At 41.8% G+C, this 21,464-nt stretch overlaps 1 protein-coding gene across 1 annotated transcript in view; it reads left to right on the top strand.

Annotated features, from left to right (window-relative positions):
- Nucleotides 1-2,846: 2,846 nt before the first annotated feature.
- The window catches only part of NIBAN1 (niban apoptosis regulator 1), a 143,910-nt gene continuing 125,292 nt past the window's right edge, over nt 2,847-21,464 (top strand). Inside the window, exon 1 of the mRNA XM_012736170.3 lies at nt 2,847-3,159. Coding sequence (XP_012591624.2) covers nt 3,105-3,159 — 55 coding nt within the window. The 5' untranslated portion in view covers nt 2,847-3,104. The remainder of the gene's footprint in view (nt 3,160-21,464) is intronic.

Genomic DNA, 21,464 nt, shown 5'->3' on the forward strand with positions numbered 1-21,464 from the left:
TATTTTAATACAAAATACTGTACACTGATACAGTACAGAAACTAAAATTGCATGGGAAACTTTCTGAACTAGCTGATTTGAATCGTGAGAAATTGAATCTGGTTCATAAAGTTATTGAATTGCTTGGAGACTTATTTTTAGTGTGTGATTAATAAAATCATGCCCACATAGGATTTGCAAACATTAAATACTATGACTAAAATAATGAATTTCTTAATTTTTTTCTGTAAACCATTGGGGGAAAAGAACTTTATTTGTTTGGGGGTAAAGGAAGCAGCAGCTCTTTCTTAATGTAACATCAATAATTTTAAAGGTCCAATTAAAATTTCACTTTCTCTAGAAAATTGCTTTTCTTGATCACTCTTGCTCTTACTAATAATAACAATTCTAGTTTCCATTTAATAAATACTTACTATGCTCCTGGGAATATGTCAAGTGATTCATGGACCTGATGAAACTTAATTTTGACCACAACCCAAGTGGTGAATGTTATCAGCTCCACTTAACAGATGAGGAGACTGCAATAGGTAAGTTGAGCAACTTGACTAGATCATATGGCCATTACGTGATTCAAAGCTGGAACTGGCCAAATTACAAACCTGTGGATACTACACCATACAAATCCTTCCTTGTATTAATGCCTTGTTCCATCTGTGAATGTTACAAATGAGCAAATCATGATAGATTGGAATCATGAGTCCTTTCTCAGAGTGTTCCTAAACAAGAGCTGACAAGCTAAAACTATACTTCTGGCAGGAGACTCAAATTAGTTTTTTCAATGACAATATTGAAACTGTATTTTGTGGCACAATTATAGCAATTTATATTATGAAAGAAATTACCACTCTAAGAAGACACACTTAATTTCAAGAGTTGACTAGAATATATGAAAGGAAGATTTGAACATGAAATAGTTTAAATCACTAAGTGGTTGGATCATAGCTGTCATTGAGTCCAGATTCTTACATTTTGTGTTTAATTCATTCACTTATTTAATGGTTACTTATTGGGCACCTACTATGTGCCAGGTGCTGTTCCAGGCATTTGAGATGTATCAGAGGACATAACAGACAAACATTTCCCTGCCCTCAGGGAAAAATAAAAACAAACAAAGCCTGATGATTAAAAAAAATTAAGAAACCAAGAAACAATGACAACAAAGAAAAATCCCTGACCTTATGGAGTTGATATCTCAGTTGCGGAAGACAGACAAAGAGTATGTTAGAGGAGGTGAAGTGATGTGATTAGAAATAATGAACAGTGAGGACAGGAGGGGGTTGAGGGCTGGTGTTTACGTAGGGGTCAAGGAAAACCTCTCTGAGTTATTAACATTTAAGTGGACACTTGAAGGCAGTGAGAGACTTAGAGAGCAGCCCATGTGACTACCCGAGGAAGAGCAAATGCTAAGGCCCTGAGCTTGATATGTCAAGAACAAAAAGACAAGTGGGGCTGGAACAGAGAGAGCAGGGAGTGGTAGGACAGGGGGTCAGAGAGGAAGCGCTGGACTCTGTGGCTTTTCCTCTGAAGAAGGAGGAAACCGTTTAGCGACTATTGTAATGATGGAAGTAAGAAATGATGGGGCAGGTGGCGCGGTGGCAGTGGATGAGAACTGGTTGGTTAGTGGATATATTTTGAAAGTGGAATTGGTAATGATGGATTGGGCTGCAGGGTGGAGAGACTGGGTGTGAGATGTGAGAAATATTTTTGTTAAAGTGCAAGTTAATTAACTTTGGGGGGGGGAAGCGGTGGGAAAACCTCCCAAGTCCTCCTCAGGGCTGGTTTTAGTGTGTACAGACCATCTGACCTTGAGGTTAAGTCAATAGGAGTCGCTAAGGAAACTGACTACTAAGAATAGGATGAAATCAGTGGTGACCCCTCTACCCAAGCCGGTCCTGTTTGGAGAGGCTGCCAAGCTAAACAGCGGTTGTGGGAAAAGGACAGATGCCCACTCGAACGATCCAGGTCCAGTTCGTTAGGGAAAAGAATGGAAACTAGAGGTGTCAGGACTTTCATTAAGTCTTATTAATAGGAATTTCAGGTCTGGGAGTCTATTGTGGGACCCAGTCTTGGTTTTTCCCTCTTTTTCTTCCATTTTTTGCTTTCCGTTTCCCTTCCTTGGCCCGACTGGCTGCAGGCAGGTGTAGCTCACCACTGCTCCCTCCACTTCAGCGGGCACCAGAGTCCCGGGAAGCGGTGAAACCGCAGAATAGGGTGTGCGTGTGTTAGTGTGTGTGCGTGTGAGTGCGTGTGAGTGTGTGTGAGAGTGAGTGTGTGAGTGTGTGTGTGAGAGTGTGTGTGAGTGTGAGAGTGTGTGAGTGTGTGAGAGTGTGTGAGTGTGTGAGAGTGTGTGAGTGTGAGTGTGTGTGAGAGTGAGGGTGTGTGAGTGTGTGTGAGTGTGTGTGAGAGTGAGTGTGTGTGAGTGTGTGAGTGTGAGTGTGTGTGTGAGAGTGAGGGTGTGTGAGTGTGTGTGAGAGTGAGTGTGTGTGAGAGTGAGTGTGTGTGAGAGTGTGTGTGTGAGTGTGTGTGAGAGTGTGAGTGTGAGAATGTGTGTGAGTGTGAGAGTAGGTGTGTGAGTGTGTGTGAGTGTGTGTGTGTGAGTGTAAGAGAGAGTGTGTGTGAGAGTGTGTGTGTGAGTGTGAGTGTGTGTAATTGAGTGTGTGAGTGTGAGCAGAAGGTGGAGCCGGAGGGCCTGAACGCTCGCATTTCTCACAGGTTCCCGTGGAATCGGGAAGAGCCGGCACTCCTCGTGCGAGGCGGGGAGCTTGAGCTCCACCCCACAGGGTGTGAATGGGGAAGGTTCCAGAGGTTTGCGGTCACGTGGGGATGGTCCACTTCCTCCAAGGTGTTGCTCGGCTGCCCCCAAACAGGTGGAAAGGCGGGGTGCAGGCAGTGCGGGCGGCAGCCCGGGTTGGACGCCCGAGCCGCGACGCGGAGGCGGGCAGAGGGCCCGGCCGGCCCACGGCTCCTCGGAGGGCGCGCCCGGAGGAGGCGCCCCAGACGGCGACGCCCTCGCCCGCCGGGGAACGGCGCTCACTCGCGGAGCGGGCCTCGCCGTCGCGTCCACCCGGAGCGGGCCGGGCCGCCTGGGCACAGCCGCCGCGGCCATGGGCGGCGCGGCCTCCAGCCAGCTGGACGAGGGCAAGTGCGCCTACATCCGAGGTACGTGCGCCGCCCAGCGCCACACGGGCGTCCGCGAGGCGGGGTCCGCGCCCGGTGTCTGCCCGCCTCGTCCTGCCGCCGCGCGGTCCCGTTCCCTGCAGGGCGCAGGGCGCGGGGCGCGGGGTCCCGTTCCCGGCAGGGCGCAGGGCGCAGGGCGCGGGGTCCCGTTCCCTGCAGGGCGCAGGGCGCGGGGCGCGGGGTCCCGTTCCCGGCAGGGCGCAGGGCGCAGGGCGCGGGGTCCCGTTCCCGGCAGGGCGCAGGGCGCGGGGTCCCGTTCCCGGCAGGGCGCAGGGCGCGCGGGGCGACGAGGGGACAGGCAGGTGCAGGACGCCGGTGGGGCGGCCTCGCCTCCTCTGCCCGTCGCCCGGGGTCAGTTCTGCCCCCGCCCGGACACCTTCCGGCACCTGCCCTGGACCTAGTCCTGGGCTGTCCCTGAACCTGCCGCGGAGACCGCAGCGGGGACACCCCCGGTTTCTAGAGACGCCCTGGGGCTTCCCGGCGTCTGGGCAGAATTTCCCGCCCGGTGCCCTTGGCCTTTCGTGAAACGCGGCTCCTCTCCAGCCTCACTCTCGGACGGTTTCATCAGAGGCAGATAGGACGATGTCATGACGGTCCCAAGTCGTACTATTCCCTTCCCTCCCCGGAGAGGGGGAAAGCAGAAGAGGAACCCTGGCATGTTTTGTAACAGTTGCTAAAGTTACAGATGGGGAGAAACTCATTGAGGGGGACCCGCAGAGATGTAGTGACTCAGAAGAGAGCTTGCGGCAGAAGAAAACAAAAACCAAACTGAACTGAAACTGCAGGAAGTCGAGGCTCTTTATCTCCTGGGTGTACTTGGCTCCCCTCTTCCCGCCCCCCAACCTTGCCCTCAGCCACTACTTATCATTTGGTAATCTTGTCAATATAGTGGGGTGTTTTTTTTTTTTTTTTTTTTTTTTTTTTGCTGGCTTCAAAAATATCTTCTAAACTAGGTATTAAACTCTAGGTTTTAACCTAATTGTCTAAATAAATGGTTAAGTTCTTCCCAAGACCTCTTTCTGGCCCTTGAACCTTTTCCTAAGAGGAAGGCATTTATTTGGTGTCTTTATTCTATAATTTGTTTTCAGGGAACCACAGCGTTTAAAACCACTTTCAAAGGATATCAAACCAGGGCACTTGAAGAGCAATCTAATTGATTTTCCAGATTCGGGCTCCGGTACTTTTGGAGGGAAAAGATCATCAATAACCCATACTGTCAGGGATAAAAAGCGGTCAAGTATCACTTTGCTGTTGTTTATTAAAAGGGAAAAAGATGGATGATTTATTTCTTTTAGTAAAAGAGCTAAACTAAGCCTGCCTTGGTCTTAAAAATTTGGCCATATGCTTATTTTCACCAGGGTATAGAGACTGAAGGAGGAGTGTAGTAGAACATAGGCAGAAAGCGCTTGCCTTTGGTTGTTAGCAAAACTATGTTCATGGCATTTATTTTATAAGACTTTATTTTACTGGAAGGCTTATGAACACTTAAAGTTAAAGCATGGTCATCTACTGTAATCCTTTGAAGCCCAGCAAGGTGAAGGATTAACTTGCTTAAAGAAGACTTCGTGGTCATGAGACTTGTTGCTGCTGATGCAAACATTGTATTTACTAGAAGAAAATGTGTTACCTTCTTTATTCTGAAATGACATTATTGCACATACACAAGTATGAGGGAGTTAGGGCACATGAAGAGCTTGTGATGAATGTGTTTGAATGAGTAAAACTATATAGCAGGTGGTGTGAAGATATTCACATCCTCAAGTCTTGTTCAATTTTATCTCCTCATTCTATATTCAGGAAGGCACTTCCAAGACACGTGTAGTGGGAGAGGGAAGAGAGGAGTTAAAGTTAGAATACTGCCAGGGAGAATGACTCTTTGCTTCATGTGAGAATACTAGTCTTGCCAAAAGAGAAAAGAACCTTGGAAAAATGCATGGTGTTGTGAATTGTTAGTGTGTGAGCCAGTGAAGGTCGCGGGGCTGTAATTTCCTGATGGTTTTGAAGCCCCAGGTCCCCGAACAGAACAGAACCGTAGGCCTATCTTTACCTCTTTGTCAATCTTTTAGCCTATAAATATTCTCAAGGTTCAATTCAATTGTAAGCAAAATGGTTGAAAGTTTGACGGTAAAGTTTAAATACAATTTTATAACCTGTTTCTCATAGAATAGCCACCAGTGAAATATTATAGATTTGAAAGCTCTTGTAGCTGAGACTGTAACTTTCTTTCAAGCTTGGTAAACTTTGCTAATATGGAGAATAGCTAGTCATAGATATATATATATATATATATATATATATTTTTTTTTTTTTTTGAGACAGAGTCTCACTCTGTTGCCCAGGCTAGAGTGAGTGCCGTGGCGTCAGCCTAGCTCACAGCAACCTCAAACTCCTGGGCTCAAGCAATCCTCCTGCCTCAGCCTCCTGAGTAGCTGGGACTACAGGCATGTGCCACCATGCCCGGCTAATTTTTTCTGTATGTATTACTTGGCCAATTAATTTCTTCCTATATAGTAGAGATGGGGTCTCGCTCTTGCTCAGGCTGGTTTCGAACTCCTGACCTCGAGCAATCTGCCCGCCTTGGCCTCCCAGAGTGCTAGGATTACAGGCGTGAGCCACCGCGCCCGGCCTAGTCATATATTCTGAATGAATTTTGTTAACTTCATTTTGTATGTGTTGTAAGCAGCCGTACTTCTAGTATGCTAGGGACGCTAGATCAGCATTTATTTCTAGACAGATCATTTAACAGCTGCCATTCGGTTTGTGTGCCTTGAAACATCTGTGTCACATGGATGTTTTGAAAATACATTGTTTCTTAGGACTTAGTCAATCTCTAGGTAAAGATACAGCAGATGTGTTAAGGAGTTACTTCATTTTTAAAGATACTAGTTTTCAAAATTACTACCATACTCGTGTTTCCTACAATAGAATAAATTTTTAGGATTGTTTCTAGAGGCCTTTTAGTAACTTCCCTTCGTAAGACATTTCTGTTAATAATCATGTGTTAGCCTTTAGTGATGCTTTCAGCTCTCACCAGAAAGCATCTTCCTTTAATGAGGAAGAAAGCTCTTATGTAATCTAGTCATTAGTGGTCAGTTTAAAGTGCTCTTCTCTTTTTATGCCGTGTTTCCTTTTCCTTTAAAACTTTTGGTATGCCTGAAATTGAACTACGGCTAAAAAAAGCACAATGTGTTTTCCTGTTTAAGCAATAATTTTATTTTGTTTTAAAAATTACCATTGAATTTCTTATGAATCAAAAAGAAAACAAACCTAAAATCTCTCCCATATAAGAAGTCTTGTGGAAGGGTCAGAAAAGTATTGGAAAATCAGTGCCGCAGCTGAGAACTATGGGATACACAGATCTGGCTAGGCTGGGAGGCACTTCTAGGTCTGTGAGCTGCGGATAGCAGTTAGGAAAACTGTTCTTCTCACAGATCCTCTATTGCACTTAATGGGTAAAGGGCCCGGTGGCTTCCTCTGGCGTGCTCATCTATGACCTGATGCTTATAAAGTAAGAAGTGAGTTTCAGCTTAAAAACACGTATTTCTCTCAGGGGAGTTCTCTCATATTTATACCACAAGGGTTAACTAAGGTGGCTAGATATAAAATGTATGCTGGAAACAGTGTCTAGAGTGAAGTCTCCATGGGCACAGTGGAGGATGGGGAGAGCTGTGCATGTTTGCAGCCCGCTCAGTCTAGGCGTGCAGTGCAGTGCTGGTCCACATGTTTGCTGCTTCTTCAGTCAGAATTTGTTGGTGGGAGATGGACACAAAAGCTGGTCTGATTTAACCTGGATAATTCTGACAGTAGTCTTAGAGTCCAGGCTATCTGGCTGGCAGTGGCAGTATACTGCGATGGAAAGTGAGCGTGTGGAGCATGGCGGACACTGTTGGATGTCAACCCAACATCCTCTCCCCTGTGCTGTCTCCAGCAGAACCACAGTTTTGTTCAGGTAGTGAAACGCCTCCACGTAGCCCTCTGTTTCAGAGAGGCTAGCTCCATTTATGGCCTGAGCAGTGGGGGCTGTCTGGTCTGTGCCTTTCATGGCGGTGTGGTCCCCTGGCCAGTGATTATACCAGGCACGGGATCGTGATGCTATCTGGCCAGTGATGCTTAAGAGGAAGTTTGCGAGCTTCTTCGCAGAGAGGTTTCTCTTCTTTTAAAAAAGAGGCAAAGCAAAGGGTACTTCCTCTCCTCCTTCTTTGGAATTTGTTGCATCTGAATGGGATGGCTGGAACAGCGGTTTTGATCTTGATGAGCAGCAGGGGAGCTAGTTTAAAGACAAAGCCTAAACTTGGAGCACTACAAAGATGAGGCAACCTCAGAGAAGAGAAGCCTGAGCCAGGACAAACGTTGCTGACTGCCTGCTGCCCTGTGCCTACATACTTCATGTTAGAAGAGATACTAAATCCCTTTTGAGTTGGGCTAGTAGAAATTGCTAATTATCCCCAATGTCATTCTCCCCTGCTATCTTTAATTAGGACCCCCAAATTTTAGCATGTGAACTCCCATGATAATGATATTGCCCAGTCTCCTTTGCAACTAGATGGGGTCATGTAACTGAGTTTTGGCCAATGGCATGTAGGTACAAGTGTTGTATGTGCTGTGTCCGGAAAGTGACATGAAAGGGGAAGGGTATGACCTTGTTTGTCTCATCCTTCATGCTGATGGCTGGATTGTGACCATGGCTGGAGCCATCATCTTGGACCATGTGGTGTTCATGCGGAACAGAGTAACTGAACAAAAGGAACATAGTTTCCTGCGTATAGTAGAACCTCCAAACCAGCCCTGGACTACTTACCTCTGGACCTTAATAAGGGAGAAATAAACTTCCATTTTATTTAAGCCAGTGTTATTTGTGATATTACTGTTATCCAAAGACAAACCTCATCTTAACATATAATTGTCTTCTGTTTCTTGTGGCCAAAAGCATCCTAACCAATACACTAAGTGTTGCCTTATTGGGTCCCTTTTAAGAAAAATGAATCCAAAGAAACTAGAAAGTGGATAAAGATTATACTGTTAATATTTGCCTGAGTTTATAATTTGTACAAATGAATGGACTCCTCTAAGAAGTAAGGAATTGCAGCTGCCTTGGTGGGAGTAGCAGGGATGCGGAAAGAAGTGGGAGAGGGCTCAGTATAAATAATGATATTGATTACTTTCTGTTTTGATTAAAAAAATGCCTTCAAGCATGCCAAACTACCGATGAAGCTATTAAATAGTAGGAGTTTCAAATAAAAAAAATGACTACAGAGTGGGAATGTCTAGTGTTAGTACTTACTTTCCACTTCCTTCAGTCTTTGGAAGTGGAAACTAAGACCTTGAGAATAAGACCCTCTTTAAGATGCCCCAAATCTAAGGTTGCAAAGTCATAAAGGATTTTGTGAATTAAGAATTTCTGAGAGTCAATCGAAAAGAAAGCAAAAACAGTAGACTATGACAAATGAACGTTTTCTCCTGTACTTGTGGAAGAAACTTTTGACCTTCCCTTTTGTAGGTTCTAATATAAGCCTTGATGAACTCAATAGAGTCAGATGCTGAATTAAGGCCTGGTCTTGATGAAAACATGTCTTTTTGCTATGGACATTGGCAGCAAGAGGACCACATAATCAAGGGTGCTCTAATAATCTTAACTACCACGGTAACAATTATAATTTTTATTATTTTGTTTTTACTGTGGACTACTGAACTGATTGTAGTTTACTCTGTTCTAATCTTTGAGAGGGTCAGAACTGGGTTCACAGGTAGAAAGTGCAACAGCAGGAGTCCAATTTCTAGAAACAGTAGTTTCTCATTTAATTAACATAAATGTACTGTGAAAGTTTTACAAAATATTCAGTATGAATTCCGGCAGTGAATTTCCATCTTCTAATCAAAAATTTAAAATTTTTTTGTCTGTATAGCTAGGTAATATCACTCTAAGAAACAAGGTACATAGAACAATTTGCATTGTGCAATGGGAAATGAAGTCTGAAGTGAAGATAATAGTATTAATATAATGGAAAGGAAGACAAAAGAATAAAAGCACAATTCATGTGCTGCTGTCTGTTTAAGGCACTTTAGTAGAGCACAGGACATGAGGGCTAAAATTCTAACAGTTCCAGACTAGCACACGCACATGCACACACACACACACACACACACACACACATACACATACAACTAAACAGAACCCCAAATGCAATACAGATTTTCTCCTTTGAAACTGGAAAATTCATTTAAAAAAGAGACTAGCAAGTTTCTGCCAATAAGAAAATATAAGCCAGCTTTTAAAAGTATTCCCCACCTCCCCAGCCTTTTTTTGGTACTGCATGTTTTCTTCTCACTTAGAGGACAGAATAAAAGATTTAGAGATATGAAAGTAGTTAGTTAAGTTTTGCAAATGGCAAGGTCTAGGATCCAAATAAAAATGTACATTTCTATGCTTGATGTTGTATGGAATGAGCCTATAGGACTAAAATATATTAATAGTTTTTACTAGGAGCCTCAAAGTAATTTTTTAAAAAGTTCATAGTCTCAGGAATTTTGGAAGAAGAGTAAATGTCTCTATGCCAAACCATGTGGATTTTTTTTCTTTTTCCTATTGAAAAACTATTTCTATTTTAAAATGAAACATAGGCTCAGAAAACTACACAAAACAAATGCATAGCTTAGTGAATCATTATAAGGTAAATATCTATGTAGCTGTCACCCTGGTCAAGAAATAGAACTTCACAGGTTATTGCAGAAACTTTGCATACGTCCTGTCCTGGTTCTAGACCCCTTTGTCTCTCCAAAAATAACCACTATTTTCAGTTATCTATTTCTGCCTGACAAACTAGCTCAGAGATGTTGGCTCTTAAAATAAGTATTTATTTGCCCACAATTCTGTTATCTGGACTGGGTCCAGTTGGGCACTTCTATTTTTTATTTTTGCTGGTGGTCATTCCTGTGGCTGCATTCAGCTGGCAGATCAGCTGGTGGCTGGATTTAGTGGAGAAAGCTTTCTTTCTCTCTAGCTGGCCTTTCTCTGCTATCTCTCCAGTAGGGTACTGGACTTTTTAAATGGTAGGTCAAGGTTTGCAAGAGTGCAAAAGCTTCTAGAAGCTGCTAGGACTTCTTATGGCTTAGGCCTGGAATGGCACAACATTTTTCTGTCACATTTTTTTTTTTTTTTCATGTTTTAGAGATAGGATCTCACTGTCACCCAGGCTAGAGTGCAGTTGCATGATCATAGCTCACTGTAACCTCGAACTCATGGGCTCAAAAGATCCTTCTACCTCAGCCTCCTGAATAGCTGGGACTGCAGGTGTTCACCACCATGCCCAGATAATTTTTTTGCTTTTTGTAGAGATTGAGTCTCTCTGTGTTGACCAAGCTGGTTTCAACCTCTGGGCCTAAAGCAATTACAGATGTGAGCCACCATGCCTGACCCTTCTCTGCCACATTTTGTTGGTTAAAGCAAGTCTCAGGGCCAGTCCAGATTCACGAGGAGGGGACTGCACACAGGCCTGAATACCATTAGGTATGGCTATTTAGTGGCTACTGGAGTAGCCCACCAATAGATTAATTAATAGACCACTAATAGACTACTTAGATTTCATAATAATGACTTTCTCATATTTACTTATGGTTTTATCATGTACCAATAAAAATATTTTTAAAAAGCTTAAAAAACCAAAATATCTGCAAAACACAATAAAGTGTAATAAAATAATGTATGCCTGTATTTGGATATAGGATCTTTAAAGAGGTAATTAAGTAAAATGAGGTCATTGGGGTGGCTCCTAATCCTACATAAGTGGTGTCCTTATATTAAATAAGAAGGGATTAGGACACAGACACACACAGAGGGAAGATTGTGTGAAGACACAGAAGGTTGCCATCTATAAGCCAACCCTGCTGACACCTTAATTTCAGATCTCTAGCCTCTAGAATTGTGAGATAATAAATATCTTTTGTTTAAAAAAAAATGTCTTTTTTCTGCCAGATTCAAGTCCAAGAAAAAAAAAATATGTCTTTTAAGTCTCTTTTAATCTATAGGTTTCCCCTACATCTCTTTCTTTTACTTACAAATTATCTGTTGAAGGACTGGGCTGTTTGACATGTAGAGTTTTCCGTAGTCTGGGGTTTGCTCATGGTGCAGTTCCACACATTTCTCTTGCATTACCTACAAATGGACAGGGATGCTGAGACTTGATCAGTTTCAGGATCAATGAGAACATCTGGTTGTCTCTCTTTTTGTGATGTTAGTAGCCACTGATGCTCATTGCTGGGACCCACTAATTCTCTGAGGATTGAAAAACGATGATGTTCTAATTATGTCATTTCGTTTTCATTTATTAGCTGGAATAATTTTATAGCGTGATACTTTCCTTGTCTATTATTTGACTACCTAATATAATAGTACACAGGCAGGGAAAAAGAACTTTATCTTTTCTTTCTCCTTTTTTTTTTTTTTTTTTTGAAACAGAGTCTCACTCTCTTGCCTGGGCTAGAGTGTCATGGTATCAGCCTCGCTCACAGCAACCTCAAACTCTTGGGCTCAAGCAATCCTTCTGCCTCAGTCTCCCTAGTAGCTGGGACTACAGGCATGCGCCACCATGCCTGGCTAATTTTTTCTGTATATTTTTAGCCGGCCAATTAATTTCTTTCTATTTTTAGTAGAGATGGGGTTTCACTCTTGCTCAGGCTGGTCTTGAACTCCTGACCTTGAGTGATCCTCCCACCTGGGCCTCCCAGAGTGCTAGGATTATAGGCGTGAGCCACCACACCCAGCCTAGGGCTCTGGGTTTCAAAAATACTTAGGGAGTATTAAATGGTGACATCTCCATTTCCTCCCATGTGACTCTTTGAAGTAAAGTGCCTGAGCTCTAGTTCTGCTCCACAATTATTTATTCACCCTTTCTTTTTATTTATCAGTTTTAAAGATAATTATTGATTTCTTATCACCCCTTAAAGGTGATCAACTGACTAAAAAGTCATTATGAACTCATGAATTCAGTTGTAATTCTTGTCTTTATTGAAGCTTAAATTTCCCATCATTAGCCAATGAAATCCTCTGCAAATTGGTTCCTGAGTCTTTCTGAAATTACCCTAGCAGTATTTGATAGTTTGTTTGCCATCTGGCAGGTCAAGATGTTTTAGGCTCATCTTATTTATTTTCTGTCCCATACGGAAGAAGCAAACTCTCTGAGAAACCTTGATTTCTTTTAGTGGGAAATGGTATTTCAAGATGACAATTTGGGTCTAAAGATGCTCATTGCTATGACTGGGGTGGCCATTGTTTTTGGACTTTTTTAGTGTACAGAACTAGGAAAAAATGTGTATATTCTATGTTATATCTCTGCCTCCTTTTTCTTTTTCTTTTTTTTTTTTCAGTTTTTTTTTTTTTTTTTTTTTTTTTTGAGACAGAGTCTCACTTTGTTGCCCAGGCTAGAGTGAGTGCCGTGGCGTCAGCCTAGCTCACAGCAACCTCAATCTCCTGGGCTCAAGTAATCCTCCTGCCTCAGTCTCCTGAGTAGCTGGGACTACAGGTATGTACCACCATGCCCGGCTAATTTTTTTCTATATATATATTAGTTGGCCAATTAATTTCTTTCTATTTATAGTAGAGACGGGGTCTTGCTCTTGCTCTGGTTGGTTTCGAACTCCTGAGCTCAAACGATCCACCCGCCTCAGCCTCCCAGAGAGCTAGGATTACAGGCATGAGCCACCGCGCCCGGCTTCTGCCTCCTTTTTCCACACTGAGAAGAATCTTGACTCTCAAAGGCAGGGGAGATGACAGAATTTAAATATACCCTAATTCTCATTGGCTTTATTATACTTAATATGCACAACAGCCTCAGAATAACAGAATATGCCACTGTCAATTATGATTATAGAAAACTGTTGAACAAGCTGTTTTAAAAATCAGTAACAAGCCAGGCATGGTGGCGCATGCCTGTAGTCCCAGCTACCCGGGAGGCTGAGGCAGAAGGATCACTTGAGCCCAGGAGTTTGAGGTTGCTGTGAGCTAGGCTGACGCCACGGCACTCACTCTAGCCTGGGCAACAAAGCGAGACTCTGTCTCAAAAAAAAAAAAAATAAAAAAAAAAAATAAAAATCAGTAACAAAATTTTTGTGTATGCTAATTTAATTCTCCTCTAACTTTATTTTATGCTTTTACTATGTCAGAACATAGAACCATTAAATTCTATTCTCTGTTCTCATTTACTCTTTGTTCTACAATTAAGTGTTATTTAATGCATCAGTCTTTATGTTGATGTCTCTCTGGTGTTTGAAGCTCATTATCTGGTAGATTCCTCAGAAAGAGCTCATGGGAATGTCACAAAGAAGTATGAAGATGAGATTAATTTAGTGGCTCAGTGATATCACTGAAGACCAGCTTGTTTCTATTTTTCTACTCTCTGTGGACTAGCTCTCCTTATGATTGAATGGCAGCTGGAGCAGCAAAAGGTGTCACATTCTTAGGTACAGCAGTGTCCCAGAGGCTGAAAAGAGGACTATGTATTTGAATCTCTTTATAAGAGCAGAGAAATCTTTCCCAGATGCCTTCCTGGCAGACTTCCCTTTACATCCCACTGATCAGAATTGGGTCATACATTCCTTCCTAAGCCATCACTGGCAACAGTGTGGAATTATCACGATTTGGTTAGGCAAGTCAAGATTCATCCCTGGACTGGGGCTGGGGCCACTGCTCTGAAGCACATGGCTGTAGGGAGGATCATGAATACCTGAACCGAACCAAGTTCAGTTAGCAAGAAGGAAGTGTAAATGGCTGTTAGGTAAGTAACCAACATTACAAATTTTGGTAAGTGTCAGGAAGGGAACGAAAAGAGCACTGAGACAGAAAACTTATAGTAGAGATAGAGCAGGGAGATGAGATATACTTAAGATATGGTATTCAGATCTGGGCACAGTGGCTCACACCTATAACCCTAGCACTTTGGGAGGCAGGAGGTTCGCTTGAGGCCAGGAGTTGGAGACCAGCCTGAGCAAGAGTGAGACCCCTGTCTCTACAAAAAACCAGAAAAATTAGCCGGGCATGGTGGCATGCCTATAGTCCCAGCTATGTGGAAGACTAAGGCAGGAGGATTGCTTGAGCCCAGGAGTTTGGGGTTGCAGTGAGCTAGGCTAGCCACTGCACTCTAGCCCAGGCAACAGAGCAAGATTCTGTCTCAAAAAGAAAGAAAGAGAGAGAGAGAGAGAGAAGAGAAGAGAGGAGAGGAGAGGAAAGGAAAAGAAAAAAGAAAAAGGAAAAGAAGAAAAGATATGGTATTCAGGAGGATAGTAAGTTGGTATCTGTTTGAGGAACATTTTGGGTAGAGAGACCAGTTTTCAAAAGGTGAAGCAGGGGGAGGAACTTGAAGGAACTTAAGAAAGGATGGTATGTTGGGAGTATAGTGAGCAAGAGGCAAAAGGGAGAGAGGTTTGATGGGAGGGGATCCCTCTTAATATTGTATTACCACCTACCACCACTAGAAAACAAGTGCCATAAAGGCAGGGTCTGTGTTTAAATTCATTGCTATATTCTCAGCAAGTAGATCAGTGTCTGGTTCCTTATCAATAAATATTTGCTTAATGGATGGAAGGAGAAAAAAAATTTTAAGTCTGTAATGACTATCTCAAGAAATAAGAGCATTATTGCATTTGTAAGCCAAGTTCAGGATGTGATAAGAAACAGTGATAACAGAATAAGAAAGAGCCCTAGGAAGCTGAACATCTGATGATCAACATGAAAACAACTCTAGTTGTCATCTTGGAAAATAAAGTTGAGGAGATCTTGTACAAAATAGAACACAAAGATCAAAAGATGGAAAATAGAAGTGGCTATATTTAAAAAAATTAAAAGATCAGTCCAAAAAGTTCAATATCTGACTAACAGAAGTGCCATAAAATAGAGAACAAAGAAAATGAGGGGAGAAAATTACCAAAGAAGTAGAAGATCATTTTATGGAACAGAAGATCGTGTGTCTCTGGATTTTTAGGAACAAACAATTCCTGGAGCTCACCCAGAGCGGAGAACAGTTCATACTCCCGTCACCCAAAGTAGAAAGACCTTATAATATATAGGACATTGGGTAGATTCCACAGTAGTAGTGAGCAGAGATTATCCCTAGACTGTAAGGCTGCTTTAGACCTGCTCTAATAAAAATTTTAAAGCAAACCTCAAAAGGATAAAACTGATCCCCAGTAACTTAACTGCATGCCTGAACAAAGTCCAAATTCTTTATAGGGATACAACAAAATACCCACTCAATGATATAAAATGCACAATATCCAGAATCCACTTGAACTTTACCAGGCAAATGAAAAAGCGGAAAAATATCCACAACTATAAAGAAAAAAATATAAATCCATAGAAACAGGCTCAGGAATTACAGACATGATTAAATTAGCAGACAAGGTTGGAAAGCAGTTATTATACATCTGCTCCACATGCTAAAGTAGAGGAAAACATGAACATGAGGAGGAGGGAATTGGAAGATACAGAAAATCTTTGTAGTCTCCAGTCTTCAGGAAAGAGCAAAATGACAACAGTGCTTTTGTAGCCTTTTGGAACATCTGGGGAGAATGTAGCTGTACTGACCTGCCACTCAGCAGCCCCTAACCTTTTGGGCACCAGGAACTGGTTTCATGGAAGATAATGTTTCCACGGATTGGGAGTGCAGGGATGGTTTGGGGGTGATTCAAGTGCATTACATTTATTGTGCAGTCAAACCTCTCTGCTGATGATAATCTGTATTTACGGCTGCTCCCCAGCGCTAGCATCACCGCCTCAGCTCCACCTCAGATCATCAGGCATCAGATTGTCGTAAGGAGCGTGCAACCCAGACCCCTCCCATGTGCAGTTTACAGTAGGGTTCAAGCTCCTATGGGAATCTCATGCTGCTGCTGATCTGACAGGAGGGGGAGCTGTTGTGGTCAGATGCTCGCCATGGGGAGCGGCTGTAAATACAGATGAAGCTTCTGCTTGCTCACAGCTGCTCAACCTCCTGCTGTGCTGCCTGGTTCCTAACAGGCCATGGACCAGTACTGGTCCGAGGCCCAGAGATTGGGAACTGCAGACCAGCGTTCTCTGCAGAGCTAGTAGAGGAGCAGAGCAGACTGCTGAAAATTGTGTGTGCACGAGGGGCTGCTGGGCGGAGGCTGGGCTGGGGCCAGAGCAGATGAGCAGGGGCAATGCAGAAATGAAGGGAAATTGTGCATATTCTTTTAGAGAAGACATTGCTAATAGTGGCAATTTCTATGATGAGCTCAAAAGAATTCTGAGATTTTTCCAAATTTGGATTGAATCTGTTTGTTTAAAGAATTATTTCCTATGTAACTCATGCTGAATGAGGTAGATAGATAAGTCTCAGTGATTGCCTAAGCAAAGCAGTTGCAGGCTTCGAGTTAAAATAAAGATAAATATTATTAGCAACAATGGCAAATGTGTAATACATGGAATGTAAATATTTAAAATGGTTTTTTTAGAGAGGATTAAATTAATAACCATAATTGAAAAGTATTGTTTATACAAAGTAAATAAGAATTCTAGAGCATGACTAACACTTATGCTTATCAACTGAGATGTCAATTCTTATCTAAAAAATGATAACTTCTGGTCTGAGGAATGATAATAACAACCATAGTTAAAGCTAACATTTTTTGCGTGCCTACTATGTGCCAGGCAAGCAAATGTCTCAGAGAAAAGGTAACAGGGTATTGGATGCTCTTCCAGAAATTCTGAGAGTTTCTTCCAGAAATTTCAAGCCAATATAGCTTTTTCTTTATTTGATAGGATTTGAACAGCGACTTAGCCACTTTAGCCAACTTAAACTAAATCCATAATTTATCCCTTGGTATTAATTGAAAGATTTATTAAGCCTTTGATTCTGTATCTTAATTCTAAATTATTTGGCTATTTTTGAAGTGGATATTTTCAGTGGGCGAGGCAGTAGATTATAAATAGCTAAATCCAGAAATTAAAATTCACCTACATATTAGCAAAAAACCATATGTAATTTACAAGTAGGTGAAAGCTGGCGTTGCAGGTCACTTTAAATTAACTGTATATAAAATGATACCGTTAGGCAACTTCTTCATTATAAAAGAACATATTTATATTTGGGAATCAAGGCATAAAATGAAAAAAATAAAAATAAATGGGGCTTTCAAATTTGCAAAACAGGCATGACAGTCCCCTGAGGACTCACCGAATCTGAAGCTGGATTCTCTGCAGATCTTGGATCTGTTGACTGGCTGCCTTCAGTTTCTCGCATGTAAAATAGGGACAGCAGTAATGTCCAGTGAAACAGAAGGAGATCAGAAATGAATACTATGATGTAATAAATGTAATATGATTCTCAGATTTCCCAGTTCTACCATTATGCTAATCAGTGTGTTTTACTATCAGTAATGGCACCCAGCCTTTGCTGGGTAAATGATTGGCTTTCACATACTGCAGAATAATACCTATCTCACACATTTGTTCTGCAGATTAATTAATGTTTCAGAGTGTTTAAACACAATGCCTCTACAGAAGCAATGGTATTATAATATGTTGGGACACTCTAGTATTGTAATTAGTACTAATTAGATTCTTTTCAACAGCTTGTTGAATTGACAAATTACTGCGTGTAAGGTATACTGCTTTATTTATTCATTACGAGAGAGTCAGATACAAGGGTTTAAATAGGAACCTTTAAACATCTATTCCCAAGGTCCTCCTCATATCCCTCCCCTCAAACTAGGGGGGGCAACAGGAAGATATCTTTCTAGGAACTGTCCTGGGGAGAGCAGCTCCAATTGTCTGCCGGGAGCTGCCTTACACTGGCTGGTGAGAGCAGTATCTGGGCATCTCTTGCTAACTCAGAGTTCAATGAGTGTCTTTTTTTTTTAAGACTGGGCGAGGTGGCTCACGCCTGTAATCCTAGCACTCTGGGAGGCTGAGGCAGGCGGATTGCTCGAGGTCAGGAGTTCGAAACCAGCCTGAGCAAGAGCGAGACCCCCTCTCTACTATAAATAGAAAGAAATTAATTGGCCAACTAATATATACAGAAAAAGTTAGCCGGGCATGGTGGCACATGCCTGTAGTCCCAGCTACTTGGGAGACTGAGGCAGGAGGATTGCTTGAGCCCAGGAGTTTGAGGTTGCTGTGAGCTAGGCTGACGCCACAGCACTCACTCTAGCCTGGGCAACAAAGCAAGACTCTGTCTCAAAAAAAAAATTTAAAAAAAGACCTGCTTTACCGGCACATCACTGCCGGTCCCCTTCTCTTCAGTGCATGGAATCTGGTCTCAGTGGTAACCAGTCGGCAGTGGCCTGAAGCCCTGTTTCAGCTGCGTGTTAGTCAGAATGGGTTACGCACTGAAACAGACATCCCTCAAAGCTCAGTAGCTTACAGCGATTTACATCACACTCATTCCACAATCCGGTGTGATTTGGTGGGGTTAGCGCAGGGCAGCGGGCTTGTCTGTGGACCCAGACTATTTCTATCTAGTGCATTGTGCCATGGACTCCTTTGACGATCTGGTGAAATCTATGGACTCCTTTTCAGAATAACATTTTAAAATTAAAAAAATATATAAAGGATTATAAAAGAAGCCAATTTTGCTTAAATGCAGTTATCAAAATGTTTTAAAATCTGTGATATAATAATATATGTGCTTCTTTAGTAATACATTCAATGACAAGGTCTCACAGAGGGTTTCATAACTACTGTCACTTTGAAGGAATGCTATTCTAAGATATGCCGCAACTTAAATGTGCTATGAAAACATCTGTGGCATCTATTAGTGACAGAGTCACAAGAACCGCCGAATTCTATTGTGGCTTGTTGCCTACATTCAGAACTGAAGGAAATGCTGAATTTGAGTTAAAGGTTAATAAAAATGCAGATGTTATGTTCCCCATTCAACTTTGGGACTTCCTGAATTCTATCCACAGAGCCCTTGAGGGTCCATAGACCCTAGATTGGGAACCTCTGACCTAACGGCTCCATTATTCTTAGAGCCACAAAGGCTTTAAATGGATACTGTGCGTATGTCTGTAGATAAGGGAAGAGGGAGAGTGGAAGGTGATGTGTAGATTTTTGTGGACCACGCCTGGAGGTGGGTCACGTCATTTGTGCCCAACCTTCTCGTTTCCACCTGACACAGCCTTCCTCTGCAACTTTCCACACTGGCGATTCCCATCAAAAGTCCTGTCCCTTTCTTTGTTAGTCACCTCTTTCCGAGTACCATCCTCAACGTGTTGAACCTAACATTTCAGTGAATAGCTTTTCTCCTTTAAGCAGATTCTCATTTTGAAGGTAGGCTATGCTATATGCTTACTTTATCTTTAGGTAAGAAAAGTTGAAGCCCTCCAAATCTAGACCGTCCAGTATGGCAGCCATTAGGCACATATGACTATTTTAACACTTGAAGTGTGTCCAGTCCAAATTAAGATAGGATGCAAGTGTGGAATACACACACATTGTGAAGATTTAATACAAAGAAGAGAATGTAAAATATCTCATTAATATAGCCCTTCCATAGTTAAGCGATACTATTCTGGACTCATTGGATTAAATAAAATATACTAAAAGTCACTTAATCAGTTTTTTTAAAAATTTTACTGTGGCTACTAGGAAGTTCAAATAACATTTGAGGCTCACATCCATGGCTCACATGGTATTTCTTTTAGATTGCTTTTCTTGAATAAAGATTCATAGAACCGTCATAGAGCTGCAAGGAATCTTAGAGCTAAGCATCTAATCCGACCCTTTTATTGTAATGTGAGAGGCTGAATGAGCTGCCCCCCCCCCATAGCTAGTAATAGCAGATGTACGACTGGAATTCAGGTCTCCACACTCCTACTACAGAGCTCTTTTTTATAGCGTATGGTATTCAATCAAACCAAACCAAAAATTGCCACAATTTAAGTTTCTAGTCCAAACCAGAACATACTCTAATTCAGAGTTATATATGAATATAAGAACGCTGAAAATGACAACCCTTTTTTCCAATCTGATGTATTATTCAGCCCTAGTTAAAATTTAAGTATAGCTTCCCCTTGCTATTGAGGAATTGCAGGCCCAGGCAGGCAGACAGACTGGCTGGGACTTGACTCTCTCATAAACCCAGATAAAAGAGGCCCAGAGGTCACTACCCTCGCTCCTGTTCTCATGCATTTCCCTTTGTTGAATGGTGAAGCTCATAGAGAAATGCTAAGATATTCTTAACTCTTCTGGATTTTGTCTTAAAAAGATGGAAACGTGTGGAACCCTAGTGTTTAACGTGACTACCCCTTTCTCCTTAGCCAGGAGGTGGCAGAGTAGAAAGCAATTAAAAGACATAAAGGATAGGTTTCATTTTCTTCTGTGCCATTTTCTATTCTTGGCTCCCACTTTAGATTCTGCAGCCAAATTTAAGAGGATGTCTGGAATCTTTTCTGAACTCTTTGTCATAGAATATTCCTACCCATAGGTTTCCCCCCCCCCAAATCACTCTCCCTCTGTAACTCAGCAATTTCCATAGGATCACTTTTGAGCCATTTGTATTTATAACACTTAAGAGCTTAGATAAAAAGTTTCTTATCTAAAACAATGTATTGCCAATACAGCATTTCCCCCCCCACTTAGGAATTTTAAATGCTGTAAGTGCTCCCTGAATCATGTAATTTTGCTGTTAAAATTGAAATAACATAGTTATCTTATTCAGCATTCTTTGGAAAAGATTATATGTCACTTAGACTCTGGGGTTGTCTCATTTTCTCTGAACTTTCTCTGCATTTCCAGTGGTTTCTAGAATTCTAAGTTCTGAAAAGAGCCATAAAGAATGCCTCCCAACCTGTGACAACTTTAGTGACCCATTTACCGACACGTTTCATGTTTCTGCACTTAATCTCTACAATATTATTTGGCACTTTCACAAGAAACTCTTGAGGGGCACCATAACTGACTGCTTTGCTTATTTCAGATCATCACGGCTATTAACATCAATGGATGTCTGAGAAACTGGGCACAAACCCTGAGTGTCTTCAAATGTTTTTTAATGAAAATATATGATGTCTTGAGATGTGTTGATAACCAAACTCAGCATTTCTCCAGGGATTTTTAAAAATTTTGCATTGTTAATTAAAAGATGAAATGTATATATTATGATGTACTCTGCAAATGAGTGTAAACCATATTAAGATTTGTAATAAGAACTTTCAAAATGATATTTACAATATGTATCTGCCTCATTTTCAGAAAAGTGGGCAAAATAAAATGAACTTCTAGAGCAGATAAATCCTTATAAAACATTTATCATAAAATGTTAACTGTGCAACTTTATTGA

Source organism: Microcebus murinus, chromosome 23 (assembly GCF_040939455.1).
Source record: "Microcebus murinus isolate Inina chromosome 23, M.murinus_Inina_mat1.0, whole genome shotgun sequence".
NCBI lineage: Eukaryota > Metazoa > Chordata > Mammalia > Primates > Cheirogaleidae > Microcebus > Microcebus murinus.